The following is a 19,421-nucleotide window of genomic DNA, read 5'->3' as shown; positions in this document are numbered from 1 at the left end:
CTTTGAGTGGATCATGTATTCACAGCCTTTCCCCTGCCCCTCCACATGGTACTGTTCCTCGAGATGCCAGCCCGCAGTCAGAGGTGAGCAAGAACATGCTGGAGATCCTGATGGCACTAAGGGCAACCCATGGCAAACTCAATATCGAGGAGCTCAGCCTGAGTTTCTGAAAAGAAGACCGCTCTTTCTCCTGCTGCCTGCCCCCACCCAAGGTAACCAAAATTAGAGTTCCGATGTTTTTGTCTGCAAAGGCTACCTCAGGGTCTAGCAGAAAGCGCAGTTATGATCTGTGTTCTGCCTGTGGACCACATCATACAATTGTGCCTGAGAGGAGAAAAACAAAAGGAAAAAGGAATCGTAGAATGTGCAGAATTGGTCCAGGAATTACTTACACTGGGATATGTTCTATGTTAATAATAGAGAATATGACGACACCCAAATTATATTTCACAATGGAAAACAAATTATTTTTTTTCCCAACGCCAACTGTTCATTTCTCACACCCTCTACCAGCTTCCAGTGACATCAGCATGTGATATCTCATTCCTTAGGAACACCCAATTTTTAGGAACTAATGCGATTTCTTGCTGATAGAGATTAGCGTGCTGTTCTGGGGCATTAACAGTGCAGACGTGTTTTATGGAAGAGGATCCAGAACCATACGAACTCAAGTGTTGTCTTTAGCCAAACAAACCCTAGTCGTGAGGCTACCAGGTGAAATAATACAGGCAAAGTAATAATTATGACTATTACTACAATTCCATCAACAACAGCTTGTCACCACCAAGCTTTATTGAGTTCTTACTAAGTGCCAAGCGCTGCACTAAATGCTTTATTTATATTCTCTCATTTAACATTTACAGATAACTGCAAAATCTAGATAGATGTTTTAATACCCATTTAATGAAAAACACTAAGTCTCAGAGAGGCCAATCGAATCACCTAAAGGCCACAGCTAGCAAGCCACAGAGCCAGGGTTCAAAGGGCAGGAGAGTACTGGATATTGAGAGCCAGAATTGGAACTCTACTTGGCAAAAGATATCTGGAAGCATCCATTGAGTCCAGGATATAAGACGTAGAATTCCAGAGGAGTAGAAGGGATTTACAATTGCAGGGAAAAAAAGAAAAAGAAAGTGCTATAGAAAAGGTTGGAAAATGCCTTTCATCCAGGTGAACAGGGATTAGAATTGAGAGAATGAAGAGGAACAGATGACATTTACTAAGGAAGCAAGGACACAGGGCGCTGGAAGTGGATTCTTATTCCAGGACAGAAGCAGCTTTCTCTGTGCTTTCATTTACACAGTCAGCTAAGCATGCAAAGGCAAAGGTCATGATAGTGTGTACGTATGTGTGTGTATGTGTATGAATAGTACACAAACATGTTTCACTGGAAAGAGAGAGAGAGCACACTGCAGGAGATGCCACACAATGCCAATGACTTTTATTATGTTCATAAGATCAGTGGAAATAGAATAAGCAGCAGCAATTCTGTTAGATTGGAAATTACATAAACCATCAATGAAGCTTGCATGTTCTCGGGTGATACTAGTAGACTAAAACATAAATAACTTGCAAATCAAAATAAATTTGCTTAAACTCTTAGAGTGTTCAGATTTTTCAGCTTGAAAAAAACTGGGTTTCAAATATCTATCTCCTACATCTATTGTGAGGATTAAGCAAGATAAGTATCTCAAGGCACTTAGCATGCTAATATATGAGGCATTCAGTAAATCCTAGTTTCTTTTTCTTCTAATAAAAAAAATAAGTATTTGGTTAAATTATTACTCAAAATAGCCCATGGAAAGAGGCTATTTCCAGGGTCAAGTGATGGCCACATTGAGCACTGGCTATCAGAGCTGGCCCTGAAAGCTTAAATTTGTGGTTCCTATCCAAGGAAATGGGGCACATTTTCCTTGAAGCTGGTCTGTCTCTCTTGAGCCATCTGGCATCTCTTAAGACATCTGGAACTCACTCAAAGTATATTGCAGTCTGGGAGGCATGTAAAATAGAATTCTGTTTCCCCAGAACGTGAGACAAATTGAGGCCCAAGGGACATTGGATACAAAAAGCAGCAGCAGCTGTACCCCCACATTCATGATCCTGGACATAAGACTTCAGGGTAGACTGGGAAAGGCTGTGAGTTGAGAGGGCTTCTCTTTTTGAACAGCAATTCTTAATCTCCTTGGAGTGTAGGAGAAAAAAATCACAGACCTCCTTAAGTTTCTCATGAAATCTATATACCCCATGCCCGTGTGTGGTGGGGGGGGGGTGTCATCCTCGCAGCCATTTCAGAGGGCTCACAGATCATCTGTAGCTTCTCAGATAAATAAATGTAGCTTTGAAGAATAATCTGTGGGTCTTGCCACTCGAATGAAATTTTACCATTCTCAAAGAATGGTCTAAAAACATGTCAAATATCTACCATCCCCATTCTGTGGACTCACCCCTCCTGTTCCTCTAGCCCATTTTTGATGCAATGATGGCTTCTGGTAGGATTGCTGAGGCCATGGAGACCCACATCCAGGGTTCTGAGCACTGTGATAAGCCACTAAGGACAAGAGACTATTATGATTTCAGTTTCTGAGTTCTCCAGGAGCTCAGGGGAAAGATGACATTTTAAACATGTCACAGTTCTGTATGACAGATGCAGTGATGGCAGTAACTTGGAACACAGAGAAAGAACCACCACCTAGCCTGGCTTGAAATCCTCCAAAAAGATGATATAAATGCTAAATCTTAGAGGACAGGTGAATTTGGCAAAGAATTAGGAGGAGGGGCAGAGGAAAGGATGGGAAAGGTATTCCAGGTAAAAAGAATAATGTGAAACTGGACTAAAATGAGAGCACAGCTAATTCAGTGATCTGGAAGTCATTCATATAGACAGAATATAGAGGGTGTGTGGTGGTGGGGGATGGTGGGAGATGTTGCCCAAGTCAATGTTCGAATGGAAAACAGGAGCCGGTTTATGAAGGGTCTTTCTAAGGAGCTGAACTTTATCCTGAAGGCTCAAAGGGATCATCAGAGCATATTATATATAACAGTGAATTATAGGATCAAATTTAAAATTTGAAAAAAGCACTCTAATGGAATACGAGGAATTAGGGGCAAAGAGACATTTTAGTAGGCTATTCCAATAATTCAAGCAAGGAATTAGGAGGTTTTAAACCAGAACAGTTAACAGGAGAGAGAGAGATACTAAGGAGGTGGGAAAGTAGGTCTCAGTGACTAGATATGGACCCTGAATTAGGAAGAATCAAAAATGACCCCCAAGGTCTGGCCTTGGCAGCTTGGTGGGTGGTGGTACCATTCTCTGTGGTAGAAAATAGATAAGGAGTAGCTTTGTTGGGACAGAGGATAGAATGAGGAGCTCAATTTTAAACACTTTGTTCTGGGTTGAGAGATTAAAGCTAAATAATGATTTAAAGGTCTTCAATGTACAGTTGAAGCCATGGGAGTAGCTAGGGTTATCCAAGGACATAATGGAAAGTGAGAAGGGGAGGTAGAGGAGGTCACTTATTGTTAAGGAATAGGTAGAAGAAGAGAAGCCGACAAAGGAGACTAAAAATAATCACAAGAGGCATGGGAGTGGTCAAGAGAGCCAAAAAAGAGATTTATAGAAGGTTGGCATGATCAGTCATGTTACATGCTATGAAGAGACCCTCTATAATTAGGACTGAAAAGTAGTCATGCAGTTTCAAACCATGGAAGTTACCAGTGACTTGGCAAATACAGTTTAAGTACAGTGATGGGGTAGAATGCAAATGGAGCCTTAAGTGGGAAGAGAGGAAGTTGAGAGAGCATCTGTGCGCCACTCTTTCAAGGAGCATTTTGGGGAAATGAATATTTATTTCACATGTCATTTTCTAAATAACATAGACATTTTATTTACATTCGATTAAAAAACATTTCCTTACTAAACAGAAGAAACTACACATAATGAAATGTTTGCTTTTTGAACAAGGGTCATCATTATGAATATTCAAGCTTTAAACAATTTTAGTAATAATCCTGAATAACATTAAGTTGCCAGGATTTTCTGGTAGATGTTTTTTTTTTTTTGCTCCTTTATAACTGTCAGCTCTTAGCAGCCATCAATCAATCTGCTTCTAGGAAACTTGATGTACGATTTCTAATCTGCTGTTCATTTTAGCCTAGAGCAAAACTCGGTGTTGCCAGAAGTAAATGAACTGTTTTTAGAATAACCTCTTCCACTGATGTTTAAAAATACATTAATAGGCTGTAATCATGAGGATAATTCAATTCTCATTTAAGGAGTAAAATGGCATAATGTGACTAATTTCTACCTCTCTAAATTTATTTTTACCAGTCTCTGCCCATACACACTTTACTCTTTACTGTCTTCAACTCATTCATTCACTTCCCTGTTCATTTACATAATTACAAGTCTCAACAATTATTGATACTTTATTTTTTAACATGGTGCTAGACAAATGGTGATTCAAAAAAATGAATGAAACACAACTGTAGGCCTCAGTAAGCCAGTGTCTTGTAGAGAAGCTCTAGTGACCAGATCATTACTGCCTAGACTAGAAAAGGGTATAAAACTATAGTAGAGTGAATAATGTCAAAATATATGCAGTTTCATCAAAAACTAGGGATGTACTGTATGGTGACTAACATAATAAAAAATATTATTATAATATATATATACAGTTTCTGAAAAGCACCATAGTCTTTCTCATCTATTAATCACACATGATTTTTTTCTGCCTGGACTTTTCCCTGACCCCTTAGTCTTCTGGTAAACTCTTACTCAGTTTTTTATGTTCCAAATTGATCTTTTTCCTCTGTTAGGCATCCGTGACAGGACTCCTCTATACAAGTTTTTTTGTTTTGTTTTGTTTTTTAAAGATTTTATTTATTTATTTGACACAGAGAGAGACAGCCAGCGAGACAGGGAACACAGCAGGGGGAGTGGGAGAGGAAGAAGCAGGCTCCCAGCAGAGCAGGGAGCCCTATGCAGGGCTGGATCCCAGGACCCTGGGATCACGCCCTGAGCCGAAGGCAGACGCTTAACGACTGAGCCACCCAGGCGCCCCTCCTCTATACAAGTTTTGAACCTAGATTTGTTGTTTGTTTCCTTCCATAAAGATAAACAAAGATTAGTTTTTTGTCACTTTTAAAATCTAGGTTTTATTATTATTGAGCTCTGTTCAGACCAACAGATGAGGAGATGACTGCCACTGAAGAGATAGTTTGTTACACAGTTTCCAAGGCAAGGGAGCATGGCACACCCACACAGACTCCCCCAGAAGCAGCAGGGGTGGTCAGGAGGCAGAGAGGATGAGGGGAAAATGTGGGCAAGAGCCCTCATTGTGGAATGGGTGAGGCAGGGTAAGCAGATTAAAGATTGGCTAGTTTAAATAATTTCAGTGAGCTCTGGGGCATAGGGGCTGTCCCTAGTCACCTAGTACTTGATGCTGGGGTGGTAAGGGTAAGGAAATAGTGGCCCCAGTGCGAAAGCCACCACCCCACCCCCATTAAAGGAAGAGGTTAGTTTGCTTATGAAAGAAAAACACACTTTCAACCCAGTCCTTTACCCTCTCCAGGAATTGGTTAGCCCTGGGAGGGGCAATCACTCCAGGGTTAGCAGGGCCCCAGATGTCAAATCATCACAGTTAAAAAAAACATGCATAATACAGTCACTATACTGAACTTCCTCTCAAAGTAATAACAGTAGCTACTGTTCAGTCCAAGCACTAAATTAGACATCTCTTTTTCTTTGCCCTTTCCTTCCTTCCTTCCTTCCTCCCTTTCCTTCCTTCCTCCCTCCCTCCCTTCCTACTGTCCTTCTTTCTCCTTTTCTTGTTTTCTCTCTCCCCCTTCTCTTCTTGCCTCTCCTCTCCTCTCATCCCTCTTCCCTCTCTCTCCTCTCTGTCTTTTCATCTTAACAAATATTAATCAAATGCATACTAAAAGCGGGGCATTAGCTGTCCAATTTTCCCAGCACCATTTATTGAAGAGACTGTCTTTTTTCCACTGGATGTCTTCAATAAATGGTGCTGGGAAAATTGGACAGCTACATGCAAAAGAATGAAACTTGACCACTCTCTCACACCATACACAGAGATAAACTCCAAATGGATGAAAGACCTCGATGTGAGACAGGAATCCATCAAAATCCTAGAGGAGAACATAGGCAGCAACCTCTTCGACATCGGCCACAGCAACTTCTTTCATGACACATCTCCAAAGGCAAGAGAAACAAAAGAAAAAATGAACTTGTGGGACTTCATTAAGATAAAAACTTCTGCACAGCCAAGGAAACAGTCAAAAAAACTAAGAGGCAGCCCACGGAATGGGAGAAGATATTTGCAAAATTGACCCAAAAAAATTGACAAAAAATGACACTACAGATAAAAGACTGGTATCCAAGATCTACAAAGAACCTCTCAAACTCAATACACGAGAAACCAATAATCAAATCATAAAACGGGCAGAAGATATGAACAGACACTTTTCCAATGAAGACATACAAATGGCTAACAGACACATGAAAAATGTTCAAAATCATTAGCCATCAGGGAAATTCAAATCAAAACCACATTGAGATACCACCTTACACCAGTTAGAATGGCAAAAATTGACAAGGCAAGAAACAACAAATGTTGGAGAGGATGTGGAGAAAGGGGAACCCTCTTACACTGTTGGTGGGAATGCAAGTTGGTACAGCCACTTTGGAAAACAGTGTGGAGGTCCCTTAAAAAGTTAAAAATTGAGCTACCCTATGATCCAGCCATTGCACTACTGGGTATTTACCCCAAAGATACAGACGTAGTGAAGAGAAGGGCCGTATGCACCCCAATGTTCATAGCAGCAATGTCCACAATAGCTAAATTGTGGAAGGAGCCGAGATGCCCTTCAACAGATGACTGGATTAAGAAGATGTGGTCCATATATACAATGGAATATTACTCAGCCATCAGAAAGAACGATTTTACAACATTTGCAGCAACATGGACAGGACTGGAGGAGATTATGCTAAGTGAAATAAGTCAAGCAGAGAAAGACAATTATATGGTTTCACTCATTTCTGGAACATAAGAAATAGCAGGAAGATCGGTAGGAGAAGGAAGGGAAGAATGAAGGGGGGTAAACAGAAGGGAGGAAAGAACCATGAGAGACTATGGACTCTGGGAAACAAACTGAGGGCTTTAGAAGGGAGGGGGGTGGGGGATTGGAACAGGCCAGTGATGGGTATTAAGGAGGGCACATATTGCATGGTGCACTGGGTGTTATACAAGCAAATAATGAATCATGGAACACTACATCAAAAACTAAGGATGTACTGTATGGTGACTAACATAACATAATAAAAAAGTATTAAAAAATAATAATAAAAGTGAGGCATTATTCTAACTGCTTATTTTCTCATGTAGCCCTCACAGAACCTTACAAAGTAAAAAATACTAGTCTTATTTAGTATATGAAACAATGGGCATGGAAAGGTCATCTCACAGATCAAAGGCAACAGATCTGGTGTCCAAAATAAGTCCTGTTTCATTCCAAAGTCTATGTTTAAACATTATGCTAGGGGCACCTGGGTGGCTCAGTTGCTTAAGTATCCAACTCTCGATTTTGGCTCAGGTCATGATCTCAGGGTCATGGGATCAAGCCCCACATCTTGGAGCCCATTTAAGATTCCCTCTCCACTCCCCGCCCCTCCAACCCCCACGTGCCCATGCTCTCTCGCTCTCTCTCTCTCTGTCTCTAAAACAAATATATATGCTAAACTCACAAAACATGCGATCATACCCCTAAAATTCTGACATGTTTGAATCTAAGTGTCACCCACCCACCAACCTGAGAACTGAATTGATTTGTCAGCTAGACTCAGAAAATATTTAGTACCTTGGAAAGTACAATGACACTTTATTCATCGATCCAACAGAAATTTATTGGGTATCTGGTTTCTAGACTAGTTCTATCATTTATGAACTGTGTAACATCAAGGAAGTGATTTAATCTCTCTAAGTCTTGGTTTTGTCATATATGAAATGCAGATAGCAATACTGACCATGCTAATACATCAAGCTTATTTTATAAATCAAAGGAGATACACAAAAATTCTTTGCAATTTACCTGTATAATAAGTATATATAACTTCTAGGCCTTGACCACCCATTCCATTGCTGGCAAAAATTTAAGATCAACATCTCAAAGTTCAATGGCTCTGAGTAATGAGCTATACCTCTGCATCAATCAAATTAAAATTTGCTATTTTTATTTTAAATTTTTACATTTTAATTCCAGTATAGTTAATATACAGTGTTATATTAGCTAAAATTCAAATCTTCATTTCATTATAATGAAACTCCAAATCCTTTCTTATTTTGCAGGTCAGGGCTATATGTGGAAAGCATGGATTATATCTAACTTTGAGTCTCCTGGAAACATTGCTAAACCATCAAGATTTGGGTTACTGTGGTGAAATAAAGTAAGTCGATTTTTTATTCACATAGTCTTCTATTAGGATACCAAACACTGAGATCTGTCTTTAGAAGTTTTATGTGTGAAGCAAACAGTTTCTTTCTTTAAAAAGATTTATTTACTTAGAGCGCACACATGAGTGGGGGAGGGGCAGAGGGAGAGGAAGAGAGAGCATTTCAAGTAGACTTCCCACTCAGTGTGGAGCCTGATGCAGGGGTTGATCTCACAACCCTGAGATCATGACCTGAGCTGAAATCAAGAGTCGAACACTCAACTGACTGAGTCACCCAGACTCCCCTGAAATAATTAATTTCATCACTTGAAGATAATTAAGGAATATTTGCTTATATTAAGGACAGAGTCTTCTTGGTCATTGAAAGACAAAGCAGGACACTTCAAATTCCAACCATTATGGACTATCAAGAATCAGATTTACCATTCCACCTTAAACAACTAAAAAACGGGACAAAATATATGAAACAATGGTTTTCAGACATTTGACACCAGGCAGCACAGAACAGTGATTCCTAAAGAAAGAAAAATAAATGAGGTAAGCTAAGCTTACTGAACAAGAAGAGGAAGTCCAGAGCCCAGAATTCTTCAGTTAAAGAGATGGAGTTTGGGGGTTCAAGAAGGCCAAGGAGGCTAGAATGCACAGTACAGAGTAGTGGAGAAGAGAGATCCCCAGAAAGTTCTCTCTGAAGATTTCTAAAGAGTTGCTTTATTCACCCTCATGAAGCTTGTATTCTAAGGGAGAAGAGAAACAATAAATAAGCTGGAATATGTGATATATATCACGTGATGATAAAAGCAATACAGAAAAGCAAAGAAGGGTAAAGGTTATGGGGAACATCAATCGATAAATAAATGATGGAAGGAGGTTGAGCCTAGCCAATGAATTTCTACCAGACCAGCTTTGGGACATGGGAGGTTCCCTTATCTAAAACCTTGGGGGTGGTAGGGTAAGGTGGAGGGATGTGGTTAAACTGCAAAAGCAGAAAAGTGGGCTAAGAGCCAAGTAGAAAACCAATAATCATTTTTTCAAGCCCCAAAAAGGCACCAATAAAAATGGAGAAAATGCAAGTATTGGAGCTCACATTATACCTGGTCCATAGTATACTTGATTAAAAGATGGGGTCCAGAACCAAGATTCCAGGAAACAGAGATATGACAATAAGAATGACTGGGGAGCAAATGAGGTTAGGCTATATATATCAATATCCTCAGCTTCCCACTGTTTCATGTGCATATCAGAGAAACACACCAGTTTCTTTATTCACCTGTCTTTGACCTTTGAATGTTCAAGGACATCAAACCATGAGAACCAGTGAAGAATTGCATTTATAAGTGATAAACCTGTTTCATCCTTAAACAGTCATTGGCTAAAGCTTCTTGTGTTGAATTAAATCCATTCCGTTAAGGGCTTTGTATGCAAACCTATATCCTTAAGAGATTAAAGATGCAATTTAGACACACATTTTAGGAGCTGAATGCTCGAATCATTATTTTAGTACATATTGTCCATTAATCTGCTGTTCAATTGGGAACCCATTTGGAATGTGGCTGCTTGCTAATTAGCAGGATTCTAGTGCTGAGCTGCTTCCTGATTAAATGTCCTTTAGAATCAATAAAACATCAGGAGGGATTATGGTGATGTGGGATTAGCCCCATCTAACCAAATAAAATGAGTTGTGTTCCCTTCTTAAACTGTCACGTTGCAAGAGCTGATGAGAGGAGCAATTTCACAAACGCTGTTACAAAGTTGCTGTTTTTTGCGTTGTTGGTTTTTTTTTTTTAAAACACTGAGATTTTGTTTTTTGCCATTTGCCTCCCAATTAGCAGAGACATTAGTGATTGTCTGCTAGGGTAAGGCGATTTTGAGAAAGACTTGATTACGATTTCAAATCTCTACTCTGAATCATCCTTATGTAAAATGAGTTCAGGTTGTGTTGGATGGAAATTATTATCCTCGTTCTTGGCCAGGAACACGTAAGTCAGAATTAGCATTTAATGTTTCTGTGTGACTTTGCCATACATGGTAATTAAGGAGGGCAGAGAGAGAACAGGAGGCACACTAATACCCTAAAATTGTATTGGCAAAATTAAATGCTTCAAACCCAGTTTAAAACACAGGCACACAAGCCAAGCTGTGTTGGGGGAGGGGATAAATAATGAAGCTGCTCTGGAAGCTGTGTAAACAGAACACAGCAATTGACGCAGCCACAAGCAGGACTTACCGCACACATCTGGCCCATTATGAAGAGTGCAATTAGGTTGAAAAGGACTGGTTTGATAATCCCACGAACAACCAGAGGATTTTAGGAGATAAAGCAAACATGAGGTGTCCGATTCAGCAATTACTTATAAATGGGAATAGGACAATTGGTAGATAGTGAGCAATTAGAGACATGTTATGGATCTGCCCATCGGCTGGGTCTTGGAAACTAGAGCTGCCTTTTAAGAGTTCATTAATTTTCTTTTCTCTTGCAGAGGTTCATATCCATATGGGGTGAGAATAATAATAATAATAATAATAATAATAATAATAATAATAATAATAATAATGTTAAGAGTCAATGTTTATATACTGCTTACTATATTACAGGCAATATTCTAAGTGTTTTATACATACTAACTCTTTTAATCCTTGTAAGTGCTCCATGAGGTAGGTACTATTTTTCAAAAGAGGAAACTAAGGCACAGAGAGGGTAAAATCAATAGGTAACTGATAAATGAATTCATCAATCAGTCTGAGTCAAAAGCAGGCTCTCTCACTCAATGTCTTCATTCTCAATACACCATACAGACTCTCCCACAAGTCCTAGGAATCTCAGAAGCTTCTAGGACAGTGACTAAGCACAGGGGCTTTAGGCAAACCCACTAAGTTCCTTGGCCGGCTCCACCCTTGGGGCTGGTGCTGAGCAGTCTGGATTTGAGGAGGTCAGTATCTTCTGTCCTCTCCCCTAAGACCCACGAGAGGTGTGAGATTCAGATACAAAAGCAAAGAGGCTCGTAAGTTCCAGGGGAAGGCATGAGCCAAAGAAGCCCAGGGCCCAGCCCAGGGGTCACTTCTCCTCACTGTGTCGGGCACTTCCCCTGGCCCTTCAGCCCCAGTCCTTGGGGAAAAGCAGCATGAGCTTTGGAACCATATGGGTCTAGATAGAAAGGCTTGCTCTGAAACGCACAAGCTTTGGGAAGTTGGGCAAGTAACTAATTTCTCTTAACTTTACTTTCCTCATCTGTCAAATGGAAAAAGAATTCTTTTGTATGGATTTGAGAGTTTACTGCGTATGAATCAGGGAAGGACCGTGCTTCTCACAGTTAACTGGAAGGCAAGAAGAATACCATGCAGAGTTCATGATCGAGAAGGTGAACACAAGGAAGATGGTGGAGATGAATGGGCATCCCAGAGGCTGAGTTAAATAACATAACCAAAGTAACCTCCTGACTTGAGGCTGTAAGGGGTCAATGCATATGGCACCTAATATGCCCCAGGCATGGGACTAGATGCTTTACACGGCTTATCTCATTTCATACTCCCAACAGTTCCATGAGTTGTTTTTATACCCACTTCACAGATGAGCAAACTGAGATAGAGACATTAAGTAAATTGTCCCAAAAGTTGGGCTTCTTTGAATCTTTGTTTCTGTTATTGGCTGAATTGCATCTCCTCAAATTCCTATGTTGAAGCCCTAACCTCCAATACCTTACATAATGACCCTGTTTGGAGATGAAGCCCAAGGAGGCAATTGAGTTAAATAAAATGAGGCCATTAGGGTGGGCCCTAATCCAATCTGACTGGTATCCTTATAAGAAGAGGAAATTTGGAAATAGAAACACCAAAGACCGGTTAACACAGAGAAAAGACCATGTGAGGACACAGTGAGAAAGCGACCATCTGCAAGACAATCACAGAAGCCTCAGAAGAAGCCAAACCTGCTGACACCCTGATCTTGGACGTCCAGCTTTCCAAACCATAGAAAATAAATTTCTGTCGTTTAACCCCCAGTCTGTGTATTTTGTTACAACAGCCTACCTACCTCCTCCTTGTAGCGTATTTGTACCCTCTCAGCTGAAGAAGATTACAGGATGTTTAAGGGAATGGCTAGAATGATTAAATGCTTCAGATCATGGGACTTAACCTATGATTCCAGCAGTCCAAACAGAGCTGGCACTTCAGCACTCGTCTATACCACATTTCAACTGAGCTTGGGGGGACCTGTGGGGACTAACCAGATACGAGAAGTAGAAGAGTGTCTCAGAGGTAAAAAGAGTGGTATGTGCCAAGACAAAGAAGCAAGAAAAGCATCGCAAGTTTGGAAAACTGTGAACTATTGGTTATGACTGGAGCGTACATTTCACAAGCTGGAGAAAGGGAATGGGCTTGGGAAGTAAACACCAGCATACTTTTAGTGTAAGCCTGTATAAAGCTCATAAAGAGACATGTCACCTGTAATTAACTTCACCAAGATTACCAGGGTGTTTCTGTGAAATAGCCCACATTTTGTACGCTTGGTTTGTTGAGGCTTTTGTTTCATTTTGTTTTGATATATAAGACTTACTGTATAAAATGACTTATTGTATAAAATGTCATCCACTTAACAATCTGTGATTAAAATTCCAATGAATAAACAAAGAGGCAAAACCTGCACCAGTAGCAGAAACTAATAAGCACTCTAGTGTCAAAATCTAGAAGGAATATCCACTAACTATAAGTAAATGGAATCTGGGAAAATCAGTGAGTTGGCACCCATGCTTTGCCCTGTCTACCTGTGAGAAGTACAGCTGACAGAAGATCTCTCGGCCTTTCACCAGACCTCCCTGGATTTGGAGGCTCCGAGTCTTTTTTTTTTTTTTTTAAGATTTTATTTATTTATTTGAAAGAGAGGGAGCACAAGCATGGGGCTGGGGAAGGGGAGGGAGAAGCAGACTCCCTGCTGAACAGAGAGCCTGACATGGGGCTCAATCCCAGGACCCCAAATCATGACCTGAGCCTAGAGCAGACGCTCAACTGACTGAGCCACCCAGGCGCCTCTGGAGGCCCCAAGTCTTAACCCACTAGAAAATGACACAGGCAGCACTTTCTGTAGCTGTCTGAGGACTGCTGGCCTGTGTCCGTCCCCATCCAAGGCTACACACACATACACTTACTCACACACGGCTTTTCTGTACCTATGCAGAGAGCACAACTTCTAAGAATGACAGAGCAGAAAGCTGGGGTGGGAAGGAGGGGAGGGGCAAACCGGGCTGTGACGTCTGCATTCGATGAGGTGTAATTCCTGGCAATAAAGTCATGTGGGTTGCAGCGGAGAGAGGGAGATCCCTGAGAGTTGTATATGCTGAGTGTATCGATTATGACATACATGTTAATTTCATGTCTGATAATGCAACCCGTCTCTGAGGTGGACCCAACGAAGGGCCGCCAGGCATCAGTGGGGGTTGTCACTCGCTCCTTGACTGTAGGGCTGAATGAGCAGTGAATAGAGCCGAGGAAAATCTATGCAACTCCTCTGTTGGATTGTGCAGGATGTGAGCAGTTCTTCGTTTGACAATGAATAGAGAAAACCCCAAATATGAAGCCTAACTTAAAAAAATACTGCAGAACATGGAAAGACAATGACAATCCTGCAGACTCCAAATAACAGCAGGTTTTTGAAAATAATCTACTCTAAAAACTAGGAAACCTTTAGAAAACCATTGGTGTTCTCTGTAGGCCATATGGAGCCATGTCCTCTATTGAAACTAACTGGAAAGTAATAAGCACAATAAGCTATTAAAATGAAATTCAGGAAGCACTAAAGTGAACAGAAGAAATTAGAAAGAACTCGGTAAAACATGGACAGTTACAAGGAAACAGAAGCTTCTACAAGCCAAATTAAGAAGCCATCAGGATTGTAGCTATGTGTGCTGATGTACATTTAACTAGACTATTTGGGATCATTTCTCTATATATACATATACTGAATCATTATGTTGTATACCTGAAATTAATATAATGTTACGTATCAATTATATCTCAATAAAAATTATGAGACAAACAAGGAAATCTGATTATTGCTAGATATTCAATGATATTAAGATATTTGTATTACATTTTTAGTTCAACAGACTTTTTCTATAAAGGGCCTGATAGTAAATGTTTTGGGTCTACAGTGTGTTTTCACTATTAAACTATGTCACTGTAGCCTGAAAGCAGCCACAAACAACACATAACAAACGGCTCTGTTCCAATAAAATATTAATTAATGAATTTTTTTGAGAGCAAGCAAGTGTGAGCAGCGGGGGGAGGGATAAGGAGGAGGGAGAGAGAGAATCTTAAGCAGACTCCATGCTCAGTGTGGAGCCCAATGTGGGGCTTGATCCCATGACCCTGAGATCATGACCTGAGCGGAAACCAAGATTCAGATGCTTCACTGACTGAGCCACCCAGGCGCCCTCCACTAAAATATTATTTAAAAAAATAAAAGAGGTAACCAGGAATCAATAAAAAGTTAAAGTAACACTAGAGAAAATCTATTACAGAATGTCAAACATGAGAGGTTTCCACAAAATCTAGAAAAGAAAAACAGAGACAAAAATGAGAGAGGATAGGAGACACAGAAGAGTAAGAATAGAAGTTGAACCTAAGAGGCCTTGGCATTGTGGAAGAAGAAACTAGAAAAATGGAACAAGAACCAACAACAAAAGCCACAGCTGAAAAAACTTTGCAGAGACGGGAAAAAAGAAAAGAACCCTCTGTGTACAGATCGAAAGGACTCAGCATGACTAAGCTAAATAAAGAAAAAAATGTATCCATGTCTATCCTGACAAAAGTTTTGTGTTTACAGAGACAAAGAAAATTACTTAAGGATGTAGGCCAAAACCAAAATAAAACTAAACCAAAGCAAAGGAAGGAAAACATTAATTTTAAACGAACCCAAATCAGACTGACCTCAAACTTCTGCAGTAATGAATTTCAGAAGACACTGGAGCTGTGTTCATGAGAAAAAATGTCACTGAAACCAGATTATATTACATTCACGTGTAAAGCCATACGATACAATGGTTGAGCATGCAGGATTTGGAGTCAAACAGCCAGAGTTTAAATTCTGGCTACCCCATTGATCAGTGTGTCCTTGGACAGCTCATTTACATGTTTCATAGGATGGTTGTCTCCATTAAATGAGATAACGCACACAAAGTACTCAGAACGCTTACTAGAGCCATTTTCATTTAATAACCTAGTGGAAGGTAGAATTTGAACTCAGATCTGCCTGAATCTACAATCATGCTCACAGACCTTGTCTTCCAGTCCTGAACTGACTCTCTATTGGGAGTTTATCACCTGCTTCTGTCATTTGAATTATAGTGCCTGTTATGGTAACTGGAACCATTGTCACATTTAAATAGTCAATGGATCTTTGAAGGTCCTAGGGTAATGTAAAGAATATAGAAGAAAGAAAGAATTTAATTAAAAGGACCTCAAGGATTTCATAAATCCTATATACCCTTTAAATCCGGCAGGGTCCAGGCTCAATACTTAGAAAAATTTCCCCACGGGCTCCTCCCCCTACTATCGGCACTATTCAAGAAGGGGCAGAAGAGTTTCTGGTGCTGTTGGTCCAGATGCATTATCTCATATTTAATAACTCCTAACAGCTCTGAAAATAAATGTGCAACATGGAAACATCGATGGATCTAGATTTTTGTTGTCGTGTTGTTGTGGCTGTTTTTCTAAGGGTCAGAAGATACTGTAGCAAGCATAGAAGATGGGAGTTGCTTCCACTGCAATTCACTGAAAGTGAACTGCTAACATCAGACCTTTGCATGATTATTGATATTTCTCCACTGTGCTGCTTTTCCAACTTTCCCTGTGTAGCCCTTCAGCAGCTGATAGAGTAAGCAGCTTATCTGCCTTGTGATTCTGCATACTGACACCCTGTGTATTCTCTTGGCCGAACTGACAGGAAGCTCCAGAGGCTGTATTTCCACACCAACCGAAGAACTTTTCTGACTTGTGATGTCATGTATAGGAAAAGTTTTAGGAGGTATAAGCAAAACAATGAATCATTTTTATTTAAAGAGAATAAAATCACATGACATTCAAACTCTTCTAGAAAATCCAGGGCTTTTTTATCTCACAACTTGGTCTTTGCGTTTGCTTGACTTTTCTGATGGGCAAGGAGGAGATAAAAATTCCCATCAGTGGCAGTTTGGTTGTCAGCAACAGAAACTGCCTTTTGTTAACATAAGCAAAATGAAATATTTTGAAAGGATATGGAGTTATACACACAACTGGGGGAAAATAAAACTTTGGGAAGAACGAGAACCAAAAATTAATGAGAGATACAGAGACATGGAATGGGAGAGAGGGAGGAAAGTGGGGAGGGATGAGTGGAGAAAGTGATAAACGGATAGAGACTAATTAGACAAGGTGAGTCACAACATGGGCCAGGGTAGGCTATGGGGCATTGACTATAGTCCATCATCCCAGAGAAGAATATATTTGTATATAAATGGAGGCTAGATGCCGGGCAAGCAAATACAGGTGATTTTCACTACCAAAGTGTTGCTAAAGTACCGGTAAGCCTTCAATGACTGTCTGACTATCGCGCATACATACGTTGCTTAATGCAGTTGCTGCTTGCGGATTTCACTAAATATTGTCTCTTTGCTCTCAGAACCCATTTCTATCCTCTCCTATGTTTTCTCCTGTATCGCAATACTTCCCATTCTTGGGAAGGCTACAAAAGAACATTTCTAATTCCCCTGACACCAAATTTCTGGAATTGATTTAAGCTCCATCAGTGAGATGCAATTGGGTGAGATTTGAAAGGCAGAAGGGGTGAGGGTGGGGCCAGGGACATTTTAAGTATTTATTTTCCCGAAGTAGTAGCAACTCCAGACCCTGGCAGGCATCAGTTTTTGCAGTGGCCAAAACGCATTTTGTACTGCCTCGTCACCAACCTCGTGGTCAGGGACGACAGAGATGTCAGAATTTCCCGCAGTTCACTGGTCTCCAGAACTGGTGAAGCCTAATCCTGAGCCTAGTAGCAGGTGCCAACCTCCATTCTACTAACCCCTGCAAGAATTCTGTAGGCACCTCATTTCCTATGGTAAAGCCCTTTTCTAGTAGAGACCCCTACAGTAGTTTCTGTTTCCTGAATTATACCCTGAATGATACAGGTATCAAAAAGCTCCTTCAATATCACTATTAATATAAACTTGACCTTTATTGCCCATTCTTCCAGAGCTTTCTACATTGATCACCAATACCATGTTTCCTTTTCTTGCACAGATGGCAGAATTTTGTGGAGCTGTTGAGCAAAGCTGCCTCCGATTTGTCACGTGATTTGCCTACAGGTGAGTTTGTCGATTTTGTACCTTGAGGACGTCCCATTTCTCAAAGCTACTGCTGACTCTACTGCTTTGCTCTGGTGGTTTGCTTGTTGGGTTTCACCTCATTGCTCTCAGAAATGTAAATGGCTCAGCAGTGCAGAAAAAATAAGAGTCAGAATTGCCTAACCATTCTTTTAGGCCAGTGGGATCATAAAAGGCATAATTCTCCAAGTCGTATTATATCATGAAGCATTCTCTAGTGAGAGCCTTTCAGATGAATGCAGCACTTACAGAAGAAGTGGACATTATTTATCAGAACTTCAATTGTACAGTCCCTTCGATCTAGGAAAGCCATAGCTAGGTAGTTACCCTACTGGCATCTCACAAAAAATAAAAAAATAAAATAAAATAAAATAAAATAAAATAAAATAAAATAAAATAAAATAAAAGTTTAGTAGCATTTTTTAGTAAATGCCTCTAAAAATGGAAATAAACAATTTTTTAAAAAATTAAAAATAAGAATGGGAAGAATGAGAAATCCTTCAGGGACAATTTAATTAAATTACAGTATATCCAATTGATAAAGCTATGCGGCTGTAAAATAACACGGCTGGCCTTGCTACAGGAAGATTTCCAAGACATATTAATAAGTGAAATTATAAAGATTAATTTGGGCAAAATATTTAGCAATTAGCAAGTTTTAAATATGACAGGTGAAAAAATATGCAATGAAAAATATGAAAAAATTGATATTAATCTGCTGTTGCAATTTCTCTATTTACTACATTCATCAACCATTTACTGATTACCTTTTGGATCAAAATACAAGGTACTGAAAGTTTGAGAGGAGGGGTAGTATCTCGGTTTGCACTGCAGCAGAACAAAAACCTAACTGGGTATTTCAAACAGGGAATTTACAACAGAGGATTGGGGGACTGGTTGTACCAGCATTAGACTGAAAGAGCGAAAAGAGGATGGTGTGTGTATTGATTTCCTTAGGGACGCCATAATGAAGTGCCACAAACGGGGGGCTTAAAATAACAGAAATCTGTTCTCTCACAGTTCTGGAGACTAGAAGTCTGCAAGCAAGGTGTCAGCTGGGCCACGCTCCTCCTGAAGGCTCTAAGAAAGAGTTCTTCTTTACCTCTTCCAGCTTCCGGTGGTTCCAGGCATTCCTTGGCTTATGGTTGCTTAATTCCACTGTCTGCCTCGGTCTTCACAAGGCCTTCTTCCCTCTTTGTCTCTTTGGTGTCTCTGTATCTCCTTTTTCATAAAAAGCCACTACTATTCATTGGATTTAGGGCTCTCCCTAACCCAGAAGGACATCATCTTAACTTGATGACATGTGAAAAGATCCTGCTTCCATGATTCACTGTTCGTGGAACACGACGTCAAAAACTAATGATGCGCTGTATGGGGACTACCGTAACATAATAAAAAAAATAAAATTAAAAAAAAAAAAAAAGAGCCTGCTTCCAAGTAAGGTCACATTAACAGGGACCAGTGGTAGCTGTGTTTGAAGACATTATTCAACCCATGACAGTTGAGGTCACCCGGAGCTTATGAGTTGTCGAAAGCAGCTCTCATCCTTAGGGCAGAGGCAACATAGTGAAGGGTGTACTATTAGCAGAATCTTGCAAGTGCTACTCTGT

The 19,421-nt window shown here is 40.2% G+C and overlaps 1 protein-coding gene across 1 annotated transcript in view; it reads left to right on the top strand.

Moving 5' to 3' along the window:
• C12H1orf87 (chromosome 12 C1orf87 homolog) overlaps window positions 1-19,421 on the top strand; it is a 77,045-nt gene that overhangs the window by 40,693 nt on the left and 16,931 nt on the right. The window contains 3 exon segments of the mRNA XM_087866312.1: window positions 46-212; window positions 8,361-8,458; window positions 17,729-17,793. Of these exon segments, the coding sequence (XP_087722438.1) occupies window positions 46-212; window positions 8,361-8,458; window positions 17,729-17,793 (330 nt within the window).

Source organism: Ursus americanus, chromosome 12, assembly GCF_024610735.1.
Source record: "Ursus americanus isolate L20-20 chromosome 12, mUrsAme1.1.p, whole genome shotgun sequence".
NCBI classification, from domain to species: domain Eukaryota; kingdom Metazoa; phylum Chordata; class Mammalia; order Carnivora; family Ursidae; genus Ursus; species Ursus americanus.
Note: the sequence above shows the minus strand (reverse complement) of the source record. Positions and strands in the feature narration are given on the sequence as shown.